This window comes from Lepidochelys kempii, chromosome 1, assembly GCF_965140285.1.
Source record: "Lepidochelys kempii isolate rLepKem1 chromosome 1, rLepKem1.hap1, whole genome shotgun sequence".
NCBI classification, from domain to species: Eukaryota; Metazoa; Chordata; order Testudines; family Cheloniidae; genus Lepidochelys; species Lepidochelys kempii.
In genome coordinates, this window is record NC_136380.1 from 113889170 (window position 1) to 113914675 (window position 25506).

At 40.7% G+C, this 25506-nt stretch overlaps 1 protein-coding gene across 1 annotated transcript in view; it reads right to left on the bottom strand.

The window, feature by feature from the left end:
- CCDC138 (coiled-coil domain containing 138) overlaps positions 1–25506 on the bottom strand; it is a 74289-nt gene that overhangs the window by 35936 nt on the left and 12847 nt on the right. The window contains 8 exon segments of the mRNA XM_073350871.2: positions 6073–6265; positions 8249–8365; positions 17463–17615; positions 19091–19201; positions 19285–19362; positions 20508–20627; positions 23656–23814; positions 24465–24649. Coding sequence (XP_073206972.2) covers positions 6073–6265; positions 8249–8365; positions 17463–17615; positions 19091–19201; positions 19285–19362; positions 20508–20627; positions 23656–23814; positions 24465–24649 — 1116 coding nt within the window.

A 25506-nucleotide genomic window follows, 5' to 3' on the forward strand; every position in this document is an offset into this window, starting at 1 on the left:
AATCCCAAGCAGCACAGGATAGTTCTGGAATCTTTTAAAGTATGGATGGCTTCATCAGTCTGCCTACTGAAGAAGTTGATTCCCTGAAAACGGGAGTCCTAAATTGTCACCTTGTCTTCCTAGAGATACTGAATGACTGGGAAGCCATGGCAACATTCTCATGGGTAGTGCAGAGGCCACTGTTTGCACCAATCAGACATGTTTAACAGTCTGTAGTGCTGTCCAAGATGTCAGTTGGCCCTCTGACATAAGATTTAAGCTCTGCTTGGTGCTCCTGTCAACAAAATTAGTTTTGTCCTATTTTAAGAAATCCTACCTTGAGAGCAAAAAGAAAAGGAGTACTTGTGGCACCTTAGAGACTAACCAATTTATTTGAGCATAAGCTTTCATGAGCTACAGCTCACTTCATTGGATGCATACTGTGGAAAGTGTAGAAGATATTTTATACACACAAAGCATGAAAAAATACCTCCCCCTACCCCACTCTCCTACACTTTGCTTCTCTACAAAAGAAAAAGGACACTAAACTTTCTAAACTACTACATGCCACAAGGGGCCACAGCAATGGTTCCCTCAACCCACCCAGCAATATTGTTAACCTATCCAACTATACTCTTAGCCCAGCAGAAGCAGCTGTCCTATCTCGGGGCCTCTCCTTCTGCCCCTCGACCCCCACGAACATGATACAGTTCTGTGGTGACCTAGAATCCTATTTTCGACGTCTCCGACTCAAGGAATATTTCCAACATACCTCTGAACAACATACTAATCCACAGAGACCTCCCTACCAACACTACAAAAAGAAGGATTCTAGGTGGACTCCTCCTGAAGGTCGAGACAGCAGACTGGACTGCTACATAGAGTGCTTCCACCGACGTGCATGGGCTGAAATTGTGGAAAAACAGAATCACTTGCCCCATAACCTCAGCCGTGCAGAACACAATGCCATCCACAGCCTCAGAAACAACTCTGACATCATGATCAAAAAGGCTGACAAAGGAGGTGCTGTTGTCATCATGAATAGGTCGGAATATGAACAAGAGGCTGCTCGGCAGCTCTCCAACACCACTTTCTACAAGCCATTACCCTCTGATCCCACTGAGAGTTACCCAAAGAAACTACAGCATTTGCTCAGGAAACTCCCTGAAAAAGCACAAGATCAAATCCGCACAGACACACCCCTGGAACCCCGACCTGGGATATTCTATCTACTACCCAAGATCCATAAACCTGGAAATCCTGGGCGCCCTATCATCTCAGGCATTGGCACCCTGACAGCAGGACTGTCTGGCTATGTAGACTCCCTCCTCAGGCCCTACGCTACCAGCACTCCCAGCTACCTTCGAGACACCACTGACTTCCTGAGGAAACTACAATCCATCGGTGATCTTCCTGATAACACCATCCTGGCCACTATGGAAGTACAAGCCCTCTACACCAACATTCCACACAAAGATGGACTACAAGCCGTCAAGAACACTATCCCCTATAATGTCACGGCTAACCTGGTGGCTGAACTTTGTGACTTTGTCCTTACCCATAACTATTTTACATTTGGGGACAATGTATACCTTCAAATCAGCGGCACTGCCATGCGGGTATGTATGCCACAGTATGCCAACATTTTTATGGCTGACTTAGAACAACGCTTCCTCAGCTCTCGTCCCCTAACGCCCCTACTCTACTTGTGCTATATTGATGACATCTTCATCATCTGGACCCATGGAAAAGAAGCCCTTAAGGAATTCCACCATGATTTCAACAATTTCCATCCCACCATCAACCTCAGCCTGGTCCAGTCCACACAAGAGATCCACTTCCTGGACACTACAGTGCTAATAAACAATGGTCACATAAACACCACCCTATACTGGAAACCAACGGACCGCTATTCCTACCTACATGCCTCCAGCTTTCACCCTGACCACACCACACGATCCATTGTCTACAGCCATGCTCTGCGATACAACCGCATTTGCTCCAACCCCTCAGACAGAGACAAACACCTACAAGATCTCTATCAAGCATTCTTACAACTACAATACCCACCTGCGGAAGTGAAGAAACAGATTGATAGAGCCAGAAGAGTACCCAGAAGTCACCTACTACAGGACAGGCCTAACAAAGAAAATAACAGAACGCCACTAGCCGTCACCTTCAGCCCCCAACTAAAACCCCTCCAACGCATTATTAAGGATCTACAACCTATCCTGAAGGATGACCCAACACTCTCACAAATCTTGGGAGACAGGCTAGTCCTTGCCTATAGACAGCCCCCCAACCTGAAGCAAATACTCACCAGCAACCACATATCACACAACAGAACCACTAACCCAGGAACCTATCCTTGCAACAAAGCCCGTTGCCAACTGTGCCCTCATATCTATTCAGGGGACACCATCACAGGGCCTAATAACATCAGCCACACTATCAGAGGCTTGTTCACCTGCACATCCACCAATGTGATATATGCCATCATGTGCCAGCAATGCCCCTGTGCCATGTACATTGGTCAAACTGGACAGTCTCTACGTAAAAGAATAAATGGACACAAATCAGATGTCAAGAATTATAACATTCATAAACCAGTCGGAGAACACTTCAATCTCTCTGGTCACGTGATTACATATATGAAAGTTGTGATATTACAACAAAAAAACTTCAAATCCAGACTCCAGCGAGAGACTGCTGAATTGGAATTCATTTGCAAATTGGATACAATTAACTTAGGCTTGAATAGAGACTGGGAGTAGCTAAGTCATTATGCAAGGTAACCTATTTCCCCTTGTTTTTTCCTACCCCCTCCTCTCCCTCCTCAGACGTTCTTGTTAAACCCTGGATTTGTGCTGGAAATGGCCCACCTTGATTATCATACACATTGTAAGGAGAGTGATCACTTTAGATAAGCTATTACCAGCAGGAGAATGGGGTGGGGGGAGGTATTTTTTCATGCTTTGTGTGTATAAAAAGATCTTCTACACTTTCCACAGTATGCATCCGATGAAGTGAGCTGTAGCTCACGAAAGCTTATGCTCAAATAAATTGGTTAGTCTCTAAGGTGCCACAAGTACTCCTTTTCTTTTTGCGAATACAGACTAACTCGGCTGTTACTCTGATACCTTGAGAGCAGCGCACGGTAATATGCTATCCTCATGTGCACTTGTGAATGAGTAGGCCTTCCAGCCAAAAAGATTAAATGTTTTTGTTCCTTTTCAGTGAGGACAGATTTCAGAGGACTTTGCTGCTTTGTCCTCTCCCGTATACAGCTTGCACAAGTAGAGAGCCAGGTGCAGGATGTGAGTAAAAAAATTCCAATCCTTTTGCAGGGACTTGAAGTCTTCTGTCTCTTCTCAGAACCAGGCTAAGACAGAAGCAGGCAAACGACAGATGGAAATGACAGGCTCCAGCAGGACACCAATTACTGCCATGGCTAACCTCCCTGGTGTTGCAGAGCGTAATATGTCCAACAACTTGTATTGTTTCTCTAGCATAACCTTAAGGGGAATATCGTCATGCATTTTATTAAATCTTGGAGAACCCTGAATACATCTACAGAGGCCAGTGTAGGTGGGATCATCGTCTCATGGGGGGAAGAGGAGGAAATTTCAGCCCAAACTTGATGCTGTTCCTCTAGAGAATGTTTTTTTTGTTTTTACATTCTCCTCCTCTGGTCTCTTCAGCAGCTGTGGTTGGAGCAACAGAGTTGCAAAAGGGAGACCTAGCCGTGGACACAGTGGAGGAGGCAGGTTTCCTGAAATAGTGTTGAACATCTGAAGGGGGTGATCCAGTATGGTCAGTATTAATATGGATTAGTGCAGAGGGGGATACCTAAGTGGGTAACCCCTGTGAGATCCTGACCTCTTCCTAGCTCCCTTGAAATTCTTCCCTGGAATCTGTCTCAGGATCTCACTGAGCTATCCTGGGGGCAGATAAAAGGTAAGCGGATGATGATTCTCTACTGTGCTCAGCAGTAGAAGAGAAAAAAATGGTTTGCCTCTTCTAGGAGAAAGGCAGTCCTATCAGGTATAAACTCTATATAGATTATGTTGGTATAGGAGATACCTCTCTGGCCAAGCATGGTGGCTGTACATCAGGGAGCTATGTACTGACCTTCCTTAGTTTCTCCAGGAGAGTTGACTCGGATACTGGGCCCACTGAGTACCATGCTTAGTACTATGTGTTGTTTTGGTGCTAAGGTAGCCGGGCCCAATGCATCAGGTACCGTAGAGTTAGTCAATACAAAGAAGTGGAAAACTGCTACTTCTGAGGATGTAGTTAGTGCAGAGGCACTGGATATCAAGGTGCTCTGTACCATATTAGATACCATAGGCAGCTCTGCCCTTAGATTTAGATGGTATCATGTGACCTGCCTTAGAACTTGGTATTGGAATGGGCCTTCTTGCTCTTATGACCCTTCACTGACACAGGCCATTTTAAGTCATAGTGACTTTTCTGCCTCTTGGTAAGCTCCAGAAAAGTTGACCTAGGATCATCTTTGCAGAGGTGCTCCTTACTGCACATGAAAGATGTCAACGCTAATGTACCAGCAGATGAAGGAGGCCTCTACAAGGAAGCCACCCAGGAGATCAAAATCGAGAGACAGCTCATTGAACTCAGAAATGGACTGACACTGACATTGAGGATTCTCTGAAGATCTCCTTGAGTCTGAGGAGACCTCCATCGACTTCTCCAGCAGGAATAATTTCAGGCTCACCTCCCTTGCTCTCTCTGAGTGTGCTTGGAGAAAGAGCAACACAAGGAACTATATTCCAGAACGTGTCCTTTCCCAAGACATATCGAGCACTGAGCGTGACCATCGTTGATGGGTATCGCAGTGTCACATTAAAGACTGGTCTTAAACCCTGGTGATTTAACTTCTGCCATGATCCTAGTACTCCTGTATGTCGGTGTATGGCTAGGTTGTCAGAAACTAACTGACTGACTATGCTAAATACAATATATTCTTGTTTTAAATAGGCCAACAGACAAAAGAAAACAATGACACTAACACTAATACTAAAAAAATCTAAACTAAGCTAAGCTAACTCTCACAGTGTGCAAGAGAAGAAGACATTGCCAAGGGTTCCATCTTGCAACCAGGGAGACAAGAAACTGGAAAGGATTCACTATGCTCTTTATGCCCTCAGATCGGGGTTGTGATGCAAGGTCACTTAGTGTGGAATATGTGGATGATCACATGAAGAACTGATGCTTACCTGCCCCAGCCTCAGGCAGCATGGTTCTGACTGGCCTTTGGCAGCAGTGGACAGAGGATGGGGGTAGAGCAAGATAGGAGACAGCTAAGATAAGGGCTGCATTGCGTATGGGTGTGTACCAGCCCGAATTTCAGCCCAGCTAAAAATGACCAACCAATTTAGAACATATCTTCTGCCCCAATTCTATCTCACTATCATTTGTCCTCCAGTTAGGGAAGTAACCTACGAAATTACTACCATGCCTACTTAACAGATGGGTCAGCAACAAGGACAATGCAGCTCACCATGCACTCAGAGGACATGCAAATGACTACCACAGGATGCTTAAACACTGCTAGCCTGAACATGAAACATGCGGTCTTCTTAAAAAGCAGTGCAAAAACTGCTGCTTATTTATTTCAGCTATAAAAAAACCCCAGCTATCTGAAACACCTAGGCAACCATAACATCACTCAAAAAACAAAATTCAATTGTTGGACTTTGAATAAAACTTCATTTATTCCTGTATCATTTTTATCCTTTCAGATAGCTAAACATGTGAAATATACGATCACCAACATGTCTATTTTCCCCTTCCCTTTTTGCTGTGGATCCACCTTGACAATGTCAAATTATATCATAATCTACATTGAACATCTTAATATAATACAAATTATAACTTTAGAAAGCTTTCTGTTTGCTGCAGCATACTTTGTTTCTTAATAAAGTAAAACTTCAAGAACATATTCCTCACTTTACAACTACAAAGTACTTCAGACACAGATATAATACAATCCATTTGATGGACTTTGTGTATTTGATTTTTGCCCAGACAATGGCTGTTTACTAAATGCAATAAAAACATTTAAGAACTTACCTTGTGTTACTGTTTTGAGTACAATTAAAGTTGATACAAATCTCAAAGGTAAAATGGAACTCTTAAAGAAAGCTGCTGTCTTTGGTTTACTTTCAGCAGACTGCTCAGAAGAGCCATGTTGGTTTCCCTTAGTTACTATGCCTTTGAATATGTCTTCACCGAGCCTCCTCATAGTTGATGTCATAGTTGAATGCTGTTGTAAACATTGTATCCATTTTATAAGAGTAGTAAATGTAATCACACAACTAAAATCAAAGTCCATTTTAAAGTACTATATTTATAGAACTGTACATTCTACTGAGGCATGTTATATAAACTGGTGGTAGTAAATTAAAAATATTACAATTAAACTTAGCCAGTGGTAAAATAACATTGAGACACAAATAAATCTAGTAAACCCAGACTATAACAGAATCAGCCTTTACATTATCCTGTTTTGCCTAGATACTATGGGATAGCAACCTAAAAGCAGTTACTGTTCTGTTAAATCTAGTAGAATACAATATTTGCAATGTACCCACAAAGAATTTAAGGATACAATTTAAATTAAAAAAAAAAATTAAATTACTAAACTACCAACCTGCACTTAGTCTCCCACATTGAGTCACAACATAAAATTACTAGAGAAGGAAGCACTGAATATGAGATTAATTTCTTTACGAACACTGTCAGTGACCTCAGTTTCAAGATTCAGACATTCACATGTCAATTTTCTGTAACGAACCAGTCAGTGAGAGTTTGAAATAAATTAGGTAATAAATGCAAAAGGAGTGATGTAGTTTAAGATCATGTATTGGTGAAAAGTAAAATTATAAATGAAAACAAATTTTAAGAAAAAAATTGGCTGTGGGATGACATTCTATACCCAATGTTTCAGCACAATGACATTTAAAAGTGACAAGCAAATTCTGTTTTCATCCACAGCTATCAAATATATTCCTATATGGAAAATGTTCAAAATTAAAGCTAAGCTTAAAGGAAGGGATTTTCAAAGTTGTCTAAGGCAATTAGATGCTCGAGTCCCATTGAAACTCAATAGCAGTAGGACACCTAATTCTTTTAAAAGCCTTTGAAAATCCCAACCAAAAGTGGGATGGATATTGGAAACACTAAACCACTTAGCTATGGTATAGTGTTGCAATAAAATGCCTCCAAACTAAGGAAATGATCACTCATATATATAATGCTATGTTACTCTTTTGCTAAAGGACACTCTTAAAACCCCAGTAGCCTTTACAACTGTTCATATTCATTTTTTTTCTAGGTCTGACCCACTATATTGATTTTCTTTAATACAGAAACATATATTAAGTAATTACAATTATGTAAAATTAAAGAAGGAGAATTTATGCATAATACACTGACATATTATAGAAGCGTCCACCAGCAAAGGAAAAAGTATTTTATTATTGGAATTCATGTCACTGAATTGGAAAGGCAAAACTCTGTGGCAGAATATATTCTTCATACTGTTAGCGTAATGCATCTTTAATGTGATCCAAATTTAAAAAAAAATAGATGCTCATGTAAAAACAATCTGCTTTATAACTTCCGCATCATTTATTAGAATCTAAGGCCCCTGTCCTGCGAAGATTTAGACATGTGCCTAGCTTTGCAATCAAAGGGACTACTCAGAGTATACAAGTTAGAAATGTGCATAAATTTTTGCAGGATCGGACCCTAAGATATGACCCCAGTTATGCTGCTACAATATGGTTCTGTAAGAACTTCCATTACACACTGGATGGAAATATTTACTTCAGGATTAAACAATACAAGGTTTCACTTAGGAGCATCTTTTGTTTAACATTTATAAAATGGGGATTTCCTTCTCTAGCTGAGAAGGATGTTGTAAAGATAAATTCAAGGTTTGAGAGGTTCTCAGATATTATTACAAAGGCGGCTACGTAAGTCCCCCGACAGATAAAGCATGGATCTATAATATAAAACTGAACAGTTTTAAATTACTATCTTAATTTTTTCCCTTTGCCCTATATCTGCAGCAAATTATATGAATTTGAATGTTGTGAAGGCTGATGGTTTTTTTAAAACTATACTTACTACATCAAAAAGCATCCATTTATCTTACATCATAGTACCTGAGAATCTTCTGAGAATGAGCATTCTGAACATGAAATATTAAAGAATTAATCTGAAAGTAGAATATATGTTTTACCTGTGTCCCACAGTCCAGCTGCCTTATAGCCCAGTAAATAAATTTAATTACAGGCATATGTAGTTTAGGGTTCACAAATGGCATCCACTGGAGTTGTTCAGCAACGATAGGTAAAAGCTGGAAAAATATACAGTGGTATAGTTTTATACATCATCTGTCACTGAGTAAACAAAAAACATGAAGATAATGGATTGCATATGCAAATACTTCAGTGCATTGAATACGTTTAGCACTCACCGCAAGTACATAAAAATTACATAATTATAGGTATTAGCTTGTAACACAGATGATTATTATTTTGTAAAAGGGCTGACTTCTAAAATGGACTCAAAATGGGGCATAAATTCCTGTTTTTCTCAAAAAGTATCTGCCCAATCCATGTGAAATTTCACACAGGGTTAGGATTTATGACCTATGAATTCTCTGTGTAGTTTGTTTGATTTCTCTTTGTAAAATGCACTGACACTTTAACTGTGACTCCAAAGGAAAAAAATGGTTACTGATCTCTATGGCAAATGTTAAGATGCGTTGTGCACATACACATTCCACTGTAGGTGTTCATGTGCTCCCAATGCACTTGAATCGAAGACTTTTGCCAGCAGTACTTGGATGTCTTTGTACCTGCAGCTGAGTGTATAAAAGGCAGAGTCACCCTGATTCCCTCTCAGTTCCTTTGCAGCAGAAAAACAATGACACTTCCAAATTACAAGGAAAGAAGGAAAGCTCATGGAATGCATATCTGCACAACACATTTCAAAGAACAGTTACAGAAGACAAAGTAATCGTTTTTTCTCCTTCAAGTGATAGTTCACATATACATTCCACTGTAGGTGATTTACAAGCAGTTTCCCTGAAGACGGTGAGACTTCAGAACTATGCAAACAGAGAATGACGTACAGATTTTTCAAAGTCCACATCACACATGAGTGATGGCAGAGTCTGGTGAAAGTATCTGTAGTGAAAGTGAAAGTATGTAAAGATGTAGCCACCTTACAGAGGTCCACAGTCAATATGTTTAGAAAGGTTGTTGAAAGTCCCTTATAGACTCAGCAGTTACATTTGCCAAATCATAACAGGATCCTATGCATGAAGATATCCAATATGACACTGGCTGAGCCAAGACTGCTTGACCTTTTACTCTTTCTGCATAGGCCTCAAAGAGTCTAGGTAAGATCCTAAATTACTTGGTTTTATGGACGTAGCAACGTATGGCCCTATGCACATCAAGGTAGTGCAGTCTCTCCCATGTGTTGGCTTGAGGCTTTGGAAAAAATACTGGTAAACGAATAGTTTGGTGCAGATAAATGTCTGTAATCACTTTCAGATGAATTTTGAATGTGTTTCTAAAGCAATTTTACCTTTGTTTAAAATAGTGAATTACTATTGAATTACTAGCGAAAATGGATATTATGCCAATAACACCTATTATATCAGAAACTCTCGTGGCAGATGTAACTGCCACCACAAATATGGCTTTCATAGAAAGGTGGAATAATGAGCAAGATGTCCTGGGCACAAAGGGAGGTCTCGTTAGATCTGACTCAGATACGAAAGTATACACAAGTGAGTCCTTTAACAAACCTCACTGACATCAGATGCGAGAAAAGGAAAGATGTGTAGTAACTGGAGTTCTTCAAGATGTGTCCCCCTGTGGGTGCTCCACTTTAGTAGGTGGTGTGTCCCGGCGCCGTTGAGCAGAGATTTATAGTAGCAGTGTCCACACAGGTCACACGTGCGCAGTAGGTGTCTCGTGGTGCTGTTGGTGCTGCGCACTACCCGAGCCCTCCAGTTCCTTCTCTACTGCAGAGTCCTCACTGCAAACTCCAAAGTAGAGGGGAGGAAGGTAGGCAGTGGAGCACCCACAGGGACACATATCTCGAAGAACTCCAGTTGCTGCACAAGGTGAATAACCTTTCCTTTTTCTTCGAGTAGTGTCTCTCTTGGTGCTCCACTTTAGGTGACTGTAGAGCAGTGTCCCTCTGAGGGGACTTTGGGTTCGTTTGAGTCATTGAGGTAAATACTGTGAGGCACTATGGCGTCAGCCCTGGAGTCCTGTGTGACTGCATAGTGCTTTGTGAATGTGTGGATGGAGGCCCAAGTGGCCGCCTTACAGATCTCTAGTATTGGAATGTTATTGTGAAATGCTACTGAGGTTGAAATCGACCTAGCAGAATGTGCTCTAACGTGCTCCGGTGGTTCTATATTCCGGATATGGTAGCATGTTTGAGTACATGTGGAAATCCATTTGGATAATCTCTGAATGGATATAGGATCTCCTTTCGAGAGCTCGGTAGTAGAGATGAAAAGTCTAGATTTCCTAAAAGGTTTGGTTCTTTCAAGGTAGAACACTAGCGCCCTTCTAAAGTCTAGAGTGTGTAGGGCGGCTTCTGTTGGAGTACCATGAGGCTTAGGGTACAATGTCGGTGGGTGAAGAGATTGGTTCATGTTAAATGCTGAGGTTACTTTTGGTAAGAATTTAGGGTGTGGCAGAACATCATGCATTTGCGATTCATCAGGGACGCAAACAGATCGATAGTGGGAATGCCCCATCCTTTGAAAATTGAACTCAGGACCTCTCCATTCATCTCCCTTTCGTGATCCTGGGAGAAGTACCTGCTGAATGTGTCTGTTGCATTCTGACAGCCTGGCAGGTAACACACTGTGATGTGTATGTTGTGTTGTATGCACCAATTCCAAAGTCTCATGGCTTCTCTGCATAAAGAATGTGAGCGAGCTCCTCCTTGCCTGTTGATGCAGAACATGCAGGCGATACGGTTGGTCATAATTCGAATGGATTTCTTCCATATATGAGGTAGGAAATGTCTGCAGCTCTAGCAAATTGATGTGAAATTGAGTCTCTCTTGGAGACCCTTTGCCCTATATCATGTGTTAACCCATGTGAGCACCCCAACCTATCAGTGAGGCATCTGTAGTGATCACTGTTGTTGGGGATTCCTATTGGAAAGGGATACTCATATAGACATTTTGTGGCCTTGTCCACCATTGTAATGAGTTCAGGACATTTGGTGGAACCGTGATCTGTTTGTGTAGGTTGTGTTTGCTTGGTATATATATCGTACTTAGCCAACCTTGTAGGCATTGCATATGTAGTCTTACATATCGTATCACGAATGTCGTGGCTGCCATGTGTCCTAGTAATTGTAGGACAGTGCAAGCCCAAACTTGAGGACTGACTTGTATCTCTGAGATAAAGTTTGTGAGGTTTGTGAATCTGGTAAGGGGTAATGACACCTTGGCTTCTATGGCGCTGAGATGTGCCCCGATAACGTCTAGTTGTTGGACTGGATTTGTGGTTGATTTCCATTAGTTTATTTGTAGACCCAGCTCCTGGAATAGCGTGATAGTGGACTGGACTGCATCAATTGTGTCTAATAGAGTTGGGCCTTTGATAAACAAATTCTCCAGTTCAGGGGAAATCATTATTCCCTATTTGCGTAGATGTGCCGCTTCCACTGCTAGAGTTTTGGAGAAGACTCTTGCTGCTGCGGATAGGCTGAATGGAAGTACTCTGTATTGGAAGTGTTCTCGTCCTACCGTGAATCGTAGACATTTCCTGTGAGCAGGATGAAGGGTGATTTGCAAATAAGCATTGTGGAGGTCGAGGACTGAAAACTACTCCCCCTGTTGCAGCGCTGGGAGTATCATACCCAATGTGACCATCTTGAGCTTCTGGGATCTGACGAACTTGTCGAGCTTCCGCAGATCCAGAAGGGTCTCCATCCTCTACTCTTCCTCTGGGTCAGGAAGTAATCAGAGTAGAATCCCTTCCCTCTGAATTGTAGTGGTGCTTGTTCCACAGCACCCAGTTGTAGAAGATGATTGACTTCTTGTCATAGTAGATGCTTGTGAGAAGGGTCCCTGAAGAGGAATGGGGAAGGGTGGGTGGGCAGGAGGTAAAGGCGATAGAAGTTATCAATTCGGGATATACTAACACGCACTGGTCTGATGTTATGGTGGCCCAGATGTGGTAAAAGGGCCGGAGTCGATGGCCAAAAGTTGGGGATGGGTCGGGCATGAATGCTATTTCGTGAGGGAGGTTGTTCAAACCCTCCACCAACTTTTCAAAATTGCAGTTTTGGAGGTGCTGACTGAGAAGTCGGTGCCTGAGATTGAGGTATTTGCCAGCATCGTGATAGTTGACGCTGGCTATCGTGTGGCTGCTGTTGTTGTCTGTTGTTTGAGGAGTCTCTAGGCCTCTGATATGGTTAGTATCTCCTTCTCTTTGCGGGGATTTGGGGGATGGGTGTAAATCCCCAAAGTGCAGAGCCTGGCCCGACAGTCCTTCACTGAATGAAGCACCTTGTCTGTCTTCTGAGAGAAGAGTTGTACCTGGTCAAAAGTAAGTCCTCTACTTTTGTCTGGAGTTCTATAGGTATCCCCGAGGCCTGAAACCATGAGGCCTGGCACATTACTACGACTGTGGCCGTTGTTCTGTCTGCTGTGTCCAGTGCTGCCTGAAGGACTGTTTTGGATATGAGCTGGCCCGCAGTGACAATAGCCTGGAATTGTGTCTGTTTGTCCTCTGGGAGCTCAGATGTAAACGGGGCAAGTTTCCTATAGCTGTCCTAGTCATAACTGGCCAGTAGCACTGAATAATTGGCCACTTGGAACAAAAGGGTGCTGGAGGAATATACTTTGCCTCTGAACAAGTCAAGTCTTTTGTGTTCTTTGTCATGGGGTGTAACCTTTAATTGTGGCTGGCTGTAATGGTGATTTACTGCCTTGACAACTAGGGAATTGGGAGGCAGGTGCGCGAATAGAAAGTCTGCCCCCTTGGATGGTATGTAATATTGTCTATCCGCTCTTTTGCAGGTGGGCGGAATAGAAGCAGGTGTCTGCCAGACTGTCTCCGCAGGATCCAAGAGGGCCTCGTTGATGGGAAGAGCAATCTTGGAGGTAGATGCAGGTTGCAGTATTTGTACCAGCTTGTGCTGTTTGTCTTTACCTCCTTTAGCAGGATGTCTTGGCTTTGCACAACCTCTTGAACAGCTCTTGAAATTATTTAAAGTCATCCGCTGAGGTTGGCGGTGGGGGCATAATCGCCTCATCTGAGGAGGAAGATGAATTGTGCACAGGAGACGTATCATGGTCTGTGCCCGGCTCTGTGTCCTCTCCCCATTCCTGTGTCTCTGAGGGTTGTGGTGTGAGAGACACTGGGTTAGAGCGCAGTTCACATCTTTGCGCTGTGGACAGTGTAGAATGCTGACCCCTATATGCGCTCCAGGGTTCCCAATGTGCCCATTGCATTGGGAAAGCCATAGAAGGGTACTTCCTTGGGGGCCTGCACCATGATTGGTTCATATGGTGTGTTGGACCCATGTGGCTCCACATTGGTTGGTGGGCCTTAGGTGACGAGTGATGTGGAGATAGGAGGTATTGTCCCTGCATCTCCTCCACCTCATCACTGGAGAACCAGGCCATGTCTTGTGGGCTGTGATTTCCTCTGAAGCCTGTGGGGGAGCCCTTGGCACCGAGTATTGGTGAATGTGGTGCCAATGAGATTTCTAAGTCTCTCTAGTGCAGCAGAAACTGTGTTGGTGCTGATTTCTGAGTAGTTAGTGCCGTGGGTGCTTTCCCTTTTGTTGATGGAGTCAGTGCCGACTGGGGTGTTGTTGTTTGGCTGGTGCCAACTTGGTGGGGTCTACCGGTGCCGACTGAGTGTCAGTGGAGGAATGGTGCTTGAGACACTCGGTGCCGAGTCCCATACCAGTGAGCTTGGTGCCGTGGAGGAGGCATGTTTGTGTCAGTGCCGACTCCATTTCTCTCTCTCTGACCTCGGCTGTGCCGGAAGTGCCTGGAGCATTATAGGTGCTCACCTGAGAGTAAGATGGCATCGGGGGTAGTGACCTTGCAGGAGACCGCCTCTGTTTTTGCGGACCTCTCTGCGAAGATGTTTGAGCCCTCTTTTTTGTTTTTTCAGAGGGTAGATCTCCTTTTCCATCTTGAGGAGTGCCCGGAGAGGCTGTTTGCTTGTCCTCCTCAGGCTGAAGGGTCTTCTCCATCAAGATCATTTTAAGCCAAAGGTCCCTGTCCCATCAGGCTCTGGGTTTCAGGTTGCTGCAATGGGAGTATTTCTGGGGAATATGCCCCTCACCCAGGCAGCATACACATAAAGAATGTCTGTCTGAAACAGGCATGGCATCACACGTTGGAGGCCTGGAGACCCCAGCATTTTAACTAGTAACTGTCCCTTAAGGCGGCTGTCTAATGAATTAACAATTTTTTTTTTATTTTTATTTTTTTTACACTAACAATCTCTATAACAACTTATTTAAGTACTTACCTAAAAGCTATTTCTTAACGGTTTTAGGGAGAAGTACTAACACTGCCCCTTTGCTCCATCTTCAGCTGAGAACGGTTGAGAAGGAACTGGAGGGCTAAGGTCATGCGCGCGCTACATGTGGCACCAACGGCACTGCAAGGCGACCAGCGCAGACACTGTTACCATATTGGGCCATGCCTAAATTATCCTTAACTTCCACTCCATCCTCAGTGTTTAGCGGTCCCACTTCTTTCTTTGTTTTCTTCTTATTTATATGGCTATAGAACCTTTTACTAATGGTTTTGAATTCCCTTTGCAAGGTCCAACTCTACATGGCTTTTGGCCTTTCTCACTTTATCCCTACATGTTCTGACCTCAATAAGGTAGCTTTCCTTGCTGATCCCTTTAATCTTCCACTCCTTATAGGCTTTCTGCTTTTTCTTAATCACTTCTCTGTGATGCTTGCTCATCCAGGTTGGTCTACAACTCCTGCCTATGAGTTTTTTCCCCTTTCTTGGGATGAAGACTTCTGATGGTTTCTGCAACTTTGACTTGAAGTAATTCCAGGCCTCTTCCGCCTTTAGATCCACAAATGCTTCAGTCCAATCCACTTCCCTAGCTAATTTCCTTAATTTTTTGAAGTTAGCCCTTTTGAAATCAAAAACCCTAGTCACAGATCTATTTTTATCCTTCCATTTAGTTTGAACTGAATTAGCCCATGATCGCTCAAACCAAGGTTGTCCCCTACAATCATTTCTTCTATGAGGTCCTCACTTCACCAAAACCAAATCTAAAATGGCATCCCCTCATGTCGGTTCAGCAACTACTTGGTGAAGGAATACGTCAGCTATCGCATCCAGGAAAATCTGAGCCCTGTTATTACTACTAGCACTTGTCCTCCAGTCTATATCTGGGAAGTTAAAGTCCCCCATGATCACACAATTCCCATTAGTATTTACTTCATTAAAAACATTGAAGAGGTCTCTATCCATATCCAAATCAGATCCGGGTGGTCTAGAGCACACCCCAAGCACTATCCCAGGAGAGGCTCTAGTAGCTTTCTTCCCCCAATGTGATTTTTGCTCAGACAGACTCTGTCTTATCCATTCCATCACTTCTTATTTCTTTACAGTCTACCTCATCATTGATATACAATGCTACCCCACCACCTTTGCCTTTATTTCTGTCTTTCCTAAACAGCACATACCCTTCAGTACCTGTACTCCAGTCATGACCACTATTCCACCATGTTTCTGTTATCCCTATAACGGCTGGTTTCACTTCCTGCACCCATAGCTCTAGTGCCTCCATTTTGTTATCTAGGCTCCTCGCATTAATGTACAAACATCTTAATTTTTCCTGTTTGGCTTCGCTCACATTCTTTACCCAATTAGGCACAGACATTCTACCGCCAGTATCACCTATTAGACTGGTATCTACACTGCCCTTCCTCCTTATGTCCATTCTCCTACCGATGGCTCTATCCTTTCTTACTTTGTTTTATTCCCTCTCAATGTTAAAATCCGGCATGGAGATTATCGAGACATCTCCCAACCATCTCCCCCAAATTCCTAGTTAAAAGCTCTCTTAATCAGTTGTGCCAGCCTCCATCCTAGAAGTCTATTTTCCTCCCTACCTAGGTGAAGTCCATCCTGAGAGAACAGTCCTCTGTCCATGAATGCTTCCCAGTGGCCATACATCTCAAAGCTATACATTCCAAAACTCTCCTTATAGCACCACTGCCTGTTTATTAATACATTATTTTAAATTAGGCATGCAAATCTGCTTAGAAAAAAGGATGAGGGGAAGGAACTTGGACAGGGTGCAGAGAAGGACAACAAAAATGATTAGGCTATGGAATGGCTTACATATGAGGAGAGATTAAAAAAACTGGAGGCTTGTCTTCACATACAGCACTGCAGTAGTGAAGATGCTCTTCCTTTGGCACAGTAGCATCTCCAGTCGGTGTAGTTAATCCACCTCCCAAGAGGTAGTAGCTATGTCGATGGGAGAAAGTCTCCCATCGACATAGCGCTGTCTACGTGGGTGGTTAGGTCAGTATAACTACATTGCTCCGGGGTGTGGATTTTTCACACCCCTGAGTGATGCTGTTATACTGACATAAGTCTGTAGTGTAGACCTAGCCCAGGACTTTTCCAGCTTGGAAAAGAGACTATTAAAGGGGCATTTGATGGAGGTCTATAAAATCATGAATGGTGTGGATAAAATGAATAAGGAAGCTTTATTTACCTCTTTACGTAACCCAACAACCAGGGGTCACCCAATGAAGTTAATAGGAAAAGTACTTCTTCACACAACACCCAGTGGAACTCATTGCCAGGGGATGTTGTGAAGACCAAAACTATAACTGAGTTTTAAAACCAATTTGGTAAGTTCATGGAGAATAGGTCCATCAATGGATATTAGCCAAGATGATCAGAGATGCAACCCCACGCTTTGGGTGTCCTAAGCCTCTCGCTGCCCTAAAGCTGGGAGTTGACGACAGGGGAGGAATTACTCAATTGCCCTGTTCTGTGCATTCCCTCTGACGCATCTGGCATTGGACACTGTTGGAAGACAGGGTACTGGGCTAGATGGACCACTGCTCTGACCCAGTGTGCTCATTCTTATGTTCAACATTGCAGGGAAGAATGAAGAGAGAAATCTGAAAATCGTATCATTGAAAGAAGTAATCAGGAGTAAGAGATGGCTTACAATGGGACAGGAACTTAGTACCCTAATTTTCTTTAAATTGCCTGTATTTTTGGAGCTATATGTGTCAAAATACCCACTAAATATTGTCTGAATGAATACTCAACTGTTAACTATTCACAATTATTTTTGTTTTGAGAATAGCGTTCAAAATATATATAAATAAAACTAGCATACATTGGCCACAAGGTTTAAAAAAAACAATCCAAACCCCTTTACCTTTGCACACTTTTCTTGTGTGTAATTTTTGTGGGTGTACATTAGTTTGTGATTGTCTCCTTCTTTTTCCTCTATTTTCACTTTGAGGAACTGATCTGAGATCCAGTCCATAAGAACACTTAAAAGCTCATAAACATGTGAATTAAGTGGTACCTGTAACAACCATAACATTAAATAAGATTATAAAGCTTTTCCAAAACATAAGGTATATTATTAGAGCCTCTCAAAGAAAACAGATAGATGTGTCAGAATATGAAAACAGTTTTAGCATTTTATTATATGTATTTGGAGTAGGATGGTGCCATGCCTGAGAAAAATTAGGAGTTTAGGCCAGTATTTGTGGTGATTATTGGTTGGCAGAAAACACACAGGTACAAAATTTATATAAAGTCCTAGAAAAACATCTTCATGCACAGAATGGGTCCGTTTTACAACTTTGGCCATAAGAATGTGAGGAGAATGTGAAAGACAACTGCATAATTCACAGGTATTGTCAACATGTGGTAATTTTTATGTGGGAAATGTTAGATGCACTAAACAATTCATGTCACTTTCTTGTATGTAGCCCACTGCCATTAAAATTTACCGCATTAACTACAACTTAATAATGTTCATTCCAATAATGAATAAGTTCAAAGAATTAAAACCAAGACTTCAGAAGAATGGACCCCCCAATTCCCCAATTTGCCTTCTCCAATACATTAACTAAGAATCCCAAAGTGGAACAAATTATTTTAGGCTTGTCAGGAAAAAAAGCAGATGCATTCAGGAAGTTTCTAGGGTCAGCCCTCAGAGAGAAAAATCTAGTTCCCTTAAATGAAAGAGAAAGTTGTGTATAATATTTCAAGAAATATTCCAAGTAATTTTATTGCTAGATTTCATAATTACCAGAAGGGATATAATGGTAGAATACAGACAGAAGGCACACTATTAAATAGGACAGCACTGAGATAAGAAATATTATTTCACAAAAACAAAAGAGAATGTTTCAAGACAGAAGGAAGGAAGGTGATCATATTGCAATCATGTATGAAACATGTCCGCATTTACTCACTTTTTCCTTCACTAGAGGCTTTTTCTACTATAAGCACTAAGAGCATAATTACCTATGGCTTACAAGTTAATCTTCCTATATCTGACATCATTTACCCATTTTTCTTTTCAGTTAATTACAGAAAGCTGTACATAGAGAGATATTATTTACACTGTGACAGTAATCAAAATGTGTTAAGAACTTCCCAAACATAGTGGAAGAAACAGACATACAATTTAAAAAGATGGACAGATTAAAAGAGGGGGGATTAGATATAACATAAAAGAAAGGTGATCAGGATGACAATAAGTGCACTTCTTTTTAGTGACAATTTAAATGTAATTATTTTTCCAGTTAAACACACTAAATTTTCCCCAATGCAATCCAATTGCACTATTCTTATGCCCTGAACACTTTAACCCCTTTCCTCAGCATAACTGAGTAGTTCACTCATATCATAAATACATGACATGAGTAAATGATGTCACTAGTTTCCTGAAGACATAGCAAAAGTGGGTGTTCTAGAAAGATATTCCAACATCTAATATCCTTTAATTAAAATAGAAGTTTCCTTTCCTCCTTGTTTATGCCTTACCTTACAAATTTTTGATGTTGTTGCCATTTTTTCCTGCTTCACAGATTTAATTTCTTGCATTGCTTGAGAAACATCTTTAGATTTCTGTATTGTTAAAAATTCATGCTTCCTCTGCAACAGGATATATTAAATAAATTACATTTGACTTATTTCTTACAAGGGAAGAAGTAATAAGGAAAAACTGTTAGTCTTACTTGTAAATTCTCTAAACGTGCTTGTACTTTTCTTGCTTGAACTTCCATCTTCTTGTTCTGCTCACTTACATCACTTAACTAAAAGAATCAGAAAATATGTTTAAAATATTTGTGGACTCAAAACAAGTTTAAACTCATTCTTTACTTCATATAAAGGTTGTTCAAAAATCATTAGTTATAGGCATCTAGATTTATTAAAGTGCAAGTTTATCTGCTCTTAATGTGAGCAAAACAACAGCTAAGAAGATCATTTACCTCTTTATAAAATGAGCCAGTAGTCAGAGCTTTGCTAACTGTTCAGTGTAATGTATAATAAGCTATGTCCTGTGAATTGAGAATTCAACTTGCAAGCCAAACACTGGGCTCACCCAAATACAGAAACCATACCTTCAAGAGTGAGATTTTTCTGAAGAGGACATATACAATTAAATTGAAATTACCTGTCTGCATAGCTCTATGCATTATATTAATGAGTGCACAATGACAATTATAGGTATCTTTACAGCTTGAAAGCACTATCCACATAACTAACTTTTGTAGAGCTGTCTCTCTCTGGACAAGCATCTACATGGTAGAATAAAGTCATACTGCAGCAATTATGTAGAACTACAGAACTGTACACAACACACAAACTCACACTGGTGCTCTGAAATGGAACTGAGAATTCTCTTTCAGATGCTTGACTGGTTGGTTCTTGCTCACATGCTCAGAGTTGAACTGATCACCATATGTAGAGTCTGGAAGGCATTGTCCCCTCACGCCAGACTGGCAGGGAGCTTGGGGGTTTTAGTCTTCCTCTGCAGCATGGAGCACAAATCACTTGCTAGGATAGATTCAATAACATTATGGAATACACGAAGGTTTGCCCATGCTATTAAGCAGATCAGGGCTGCATTCTGAATTTTAGAAGGCTATCTACCCTAGCGTCTCAATTTCCTTGGCAGGATATTGAAATGTTTCTTTTCCTATGAGTGACTTATTGCTGGCTATTTAGAAGTAATTCAAACTTTACCGTATTTGAGATTATAAAAAAAAAAAAAAAAAGACACCAACCAGTTAAAAGAAAAACCAAGTTGTAGGAAAGGAACAAGAGTCATTTCTGCTCAATTATATGAATCTTGTTTAATAAGACTGCAAATACAATCAGTCAACTTTCCAAAAATAATTTAAATTGATTCTAATATTTACAATTTTTCTTGAATAGGTATGAAAATGGATCTTGCCTGCTTTTTTAAAGAGTCATTCATTTCCTTCAAGGTGTCAAATGATGATTTGAGCCTCTTGCTTTCTTTAGTCTTCTCTTTCAAGGTTTCTGACAGCTGTTTAACTTCTGCCTCGTGTTGCTATAGAAAAATATGATTAATGATATACCAACTAGAAACAACTTCTGCAATCACTATGTTAAAACACTGGGTCTAATTTTTAAAGGGTCAGGTGTGCAATTTTGCATGCCTAAGTGTGCCTGTACTTTGTGCCCATGATCTTTTGAAAATCAGGAGTATCCTGTACATCAAAAAGAATAATCATTACAATGTGGTTGTGAGCAATAGCAGGCCTGCTGGCTGTTTTTGAGGAGGTCATATCCCTTTTTAAATTCACTATAAAATGTATGTATCATATCATCAGATCATTTCATTTACATATGTGTCCAAAGAATCAATTCCATAAATAAAATGTGTGGAAAAACAGGTTAATATGGGAGGGGGGAAAAAAAAGGAGAAACTGATTTTTACACTAATTATTTGTAAGGAAATACTATGGACCTTAGTCACAAAGATATCAAAATCTTCCCCTCCAGTGCAGCAAATATTCCTAATGGTACAAAGCATCTCAGCAGCCTGCAATGAAGTTTTTCTTGTACTTGGGAAGCTGAACTGGAATTGCTACAAATTTATGCAATACTTTGTTTTACTATTTTGATATAAATTAGAAAAGTGGGTAGCAGTGAAACTGAGAGGTCATGTCATTTTCCCTCTACTACTGATTGACAGTTATGAGCAGCAGCAGAGACATGCATTGAAGCAGAGAACTCAAAAATGGAGGCTGAGGAGTAGAGTAGCAGAGACACCTCATTGCAACAATCAAGGGGGCTGTAGAGTATGAAAGTGAAGCAGAGAGAGAATGCTCCTTTTTTCCCCAGCAGCCAGAGGACCTCGGGAGGCTTCAAATTTCTCACATACCTACTAGCCAAGTTTAATACTTAAAATGACGTGCCAAAGTGGACAGAGACAACACTGGTAAAAATGCCAAAAGTCTCTCCTTTCCCATCAGCTGTGACAAATATGGGTAGAAGAAAGAAGAGAGAATTTGCCTTAATCTGAGAATTACCATCTTTTGTACTAGTCTTCAGCTAACAGTCAAGAGTTTGGTAAAATTTCAGTAAGCGTCTGCTAAATTTTTCTAGCCCTGTTTTCATGCTCCAATAAAGCCAAGCTGAAAAACATGTCTTATACAGCATCTAAAAAGCTGAAATCTCTGAATGTGACATACAGGCACAGAAAACAAACACAAGCACCAAAAGCCTTTAGCTGGAATGCTCTGGCATGTACCGTCAGAAGTTCCATCCTGGAGACAGTATAAAAAAAAAGAATTCCAACCGATCAAATGGCAGAGAGCTAGTCTCAAAAAATGTAACTCAAAGTCATGAACTTAAGAACATAAGAATGGCCATACTGGATCAGACCAAAGGTCCATCCAGTATCCTGTCTACCGACAGCGGCCAATGCCAACAGAACAGGTAATGATCAAGTGATCTCTCTCCTGCCATCCAGCTCCACACTCTTACAAACAGAGGCTAGGGACACCATTCCTTACCCATCCTGGCTAATAGCCATTAAAGGACTTAACCTCAATGAATTTATCTAGTTCTCTTTTAAATCCTGCTATAGTCCTAGCCTTCACAACCTCCTCAAACAAGGAGTTCCACAGGTTGACTGTGTGCTGTGTGAAGAACTTCCTTTTATTTGTTTTAAACCTGCTGCCCATTAATTTCATTTGCTGGCCCCTAGTTCTTATATTATGGGAACAAGTAAATAACTTTTCCTTATTCACTTTCTCCTCACCACTCATGGTTTTATATACCTCTAACATATCCCCGCTTAGTCTCCTCTTTTCCAAGCTGAAAGGTCCTAGGTTCTTTAATCTCTCCTCATATGGGACCTGTTCCAAACCCCGAATCATTTTAGTTGCCCTTTTCTGTACCTTTTCTAATGCCAGTATATCTTTTTTGAGATGAGGGGACCACATCTGTACGCAGTATTCAAGATGTGGGTGTACCATGGATTTATAGAAGGGCAATAAGATATTCTCAGTTTTATTCTCTATCCCCTTTTTAATGATTCCTAACATCCTGTTTGCTTTTTTGACTGCCGCTGCACACTGTGTGGACTTCTTCAGAGAACTATCCACGATGACACCAAGATCTTTCTCCTGATTAGTTGCAGCTAACTTAGCCCCATCATATTGTATGTATAGTTGGGGTTATTTTTTCCAATGCGCATTACTTTACATTTATCCACATTAAATTTCATTTGCCATTTTGTTGCCCAATCACTTAGATTTTTTTGAAGTTCTTCAAAATCTGCTTTGGTCTTAACTATCTTGAGCAGTTTAGTGTCATCTGCAAACTTTGCCACCTCACTGTTTACCCCTTTCTCTAGATCATTTATGAATAAGTTCAATAGGATTGGTCCTAGGACTCACCCTTGGGGAACACCACTAGTTACCCCCTCTCCATTCTGAAAATTTACCATTTATTCCTACTCTTTGTTCCCAGTCTTTTAACCAGTTCTCAATCCATGAAAGGATCTTCCCTCTTATCCTGTGACAACTTAATTTACGTAAGAGCCTTTGGTGAGGGACCTTGTCAAAGGCTTTCTGGAAATCTAAGTACACTGTGTCCACTGGATCCCCCTTGTCCACATGTTTGTTGACCCCTTCAAAGAACTCTAATACAGGAACTCCTCACTTAATGTTGTAGTTACGTTCCTGAAAAATGCGACTTTAAGTGAAACGATGATAAGCGAATCTAATTTCCCCATAAGACTTAATGTAAATGAGGGGGTTAGATTCCAGGGAAATTTTTTTCACCACAAACAATTTAATACTGGTACACAACCAAAGGCAACCCCTGAACCAGACCATTAAACTCATCTTTCTGAGAAAGCAACTATTAATAACCAAAATACATAGCAATATTACTTTCCCTTATATATCAAGCTTTCATCTGAGGACCTCAAAGCTCTTTACAAAACTGAGGATTATCTCCATTTTACAGGTGATGAAACTGAGGGCCTGAAGAAATCAGTGAAATGGCTTGCCCCAGATAACTATATTTGCCCAAGAAAATAATTCTAATACAAGTTATTGTACCTCCTTTATAATCTGAAATTTTGCATGAACTTCCTCTTCAACACCTCTTATCTTAGTCAAAGCAGCTTCATGTCTGAAAAGCAATGCTTCTCTTTCAGCTAAAAAATGTTCTCGTTTCTGAAGTTGCAGAGCATACTCCTGCTGTACTGAATTTTCTTGCTGTGTCAGAAAAAATGGACAATTTTAAAAAAATTATAAAAAATGAAATTATTATAACTTGTATTGAAATACAGTCATTTTGTCAGGGATACTTTCAGTTTTATGGAAATGTATATAACAGATTGCATGTATGGTTCACTGAGTATAAGCACCGCTTTAGTGTACTTGGACACAATGCTGAAAGCAGACTACTTTCAGCACCTCAACATAGTGATCCAACTGACTCTCATCGGGGACGGGATTGTTCGGCCTCTGAAAATCAGGCCACTTCAACTTAGATAACCAGGGTTTAGAAGCTTGACTTTAGGCATCTAGATCTGAAATTTTTGGTTAATACTAGTAATTGCAATACTCTGTCTTTTATCTGATAATTTCAAAACCCCTCCTCTATCCACAAGACAACACTGCCTCATCGGACAAATTGTTACAGCCTCTTGCAATGCAGTGGCTTACATTATACTGTAGAATGATACGGAGAGCAGCTTTAAAAAAAAAACAGTATGTAATTGTTGGGGGAAGAAAGTTAGGACGGGAAGTGGAGTGTGACAGACTTAATACGTTAATATGTTAGAAGTTTTTGAATATTCACTAATCTTGAGTTTCTGAGGAAAATTATCTAGTAATACTCTAAAGTCATTTCCAGTTCCTACCTGCAGTTTCTGATGTATGACATATAGCTCATCATAAATCTGGTTGATGTGAGAAGGTATTAATCTTCGACCACTCAATACTTGAGTTTCAGGCTTGCTCGCAGTCTTCCTAACCAGACCACTACTGATATCATGATCACTACAAGTTTCTGTGTTTGGAGCCAAATTGGATGGTAGGGTGACATCTAAGAAATGAAAAGAACACATTTTATAAAAATTATTCTTGTACTTTAGATTAATAAATTAGATGACCAGTTATTGTTACATTAAGGCAGAAATACATTTTAGGCTTTTGTGATTAAATAGCAGTATACTAGGTACTAAAGTAAAAAGTTAGTCTGAGTATCTCCTGAGGCACTATTAGTATTTGTTCAAAACCTTTATCATCTATTTCCTGTGATTCATTTTGGCCCATTATTATTAGTTTTCTGATCAGTGCAGTTTTATACATAAATTATGCCCTCACCCTACACACAGAAGTCCAATAGACATCATTAGAAGATCTGCACACAGACTGAAGGCACAATATATCTATTAAATTAACTAAATCCAGTTAAAGCACTATTTCTCAGTGCTTTAACTGGTTCTTTTGGTGATGGTAGGAGAAAATGAAGGAACATTATGAGAGCTGTTTTTTATGTGGAAGTCAAATAATGTCTTGGAACAGTCTTTAATCAGACCACTTATTCTTAACATTGAAAATGTTTCATTTTATAAAACTGAAAATACTGTGTTAATAATGGCTGGCTTTTTCTTTTTCTCTATTTCTTGATCCGTAATGTACAATAATCAGAACTGCATTGCAGGAGACTTAAAAAGGCCAATCTTTCAGAAAAGAATGTGTCTTGTTTATATATACACCTCTACCCCGATACAACGCAGTCCTTGGGAGCAAAAAAATCTTACCGCGTCATAGGTGAAATCATACTGCGTTACATTGAACTTGCTTTGGCCTTGAGCATTTCCGTTAACAGTCAGCAAATCATTTTTGTTAGAACTAACATGGTGCATGCAGTAAATAAATCTGTTCTACAATGGTTAA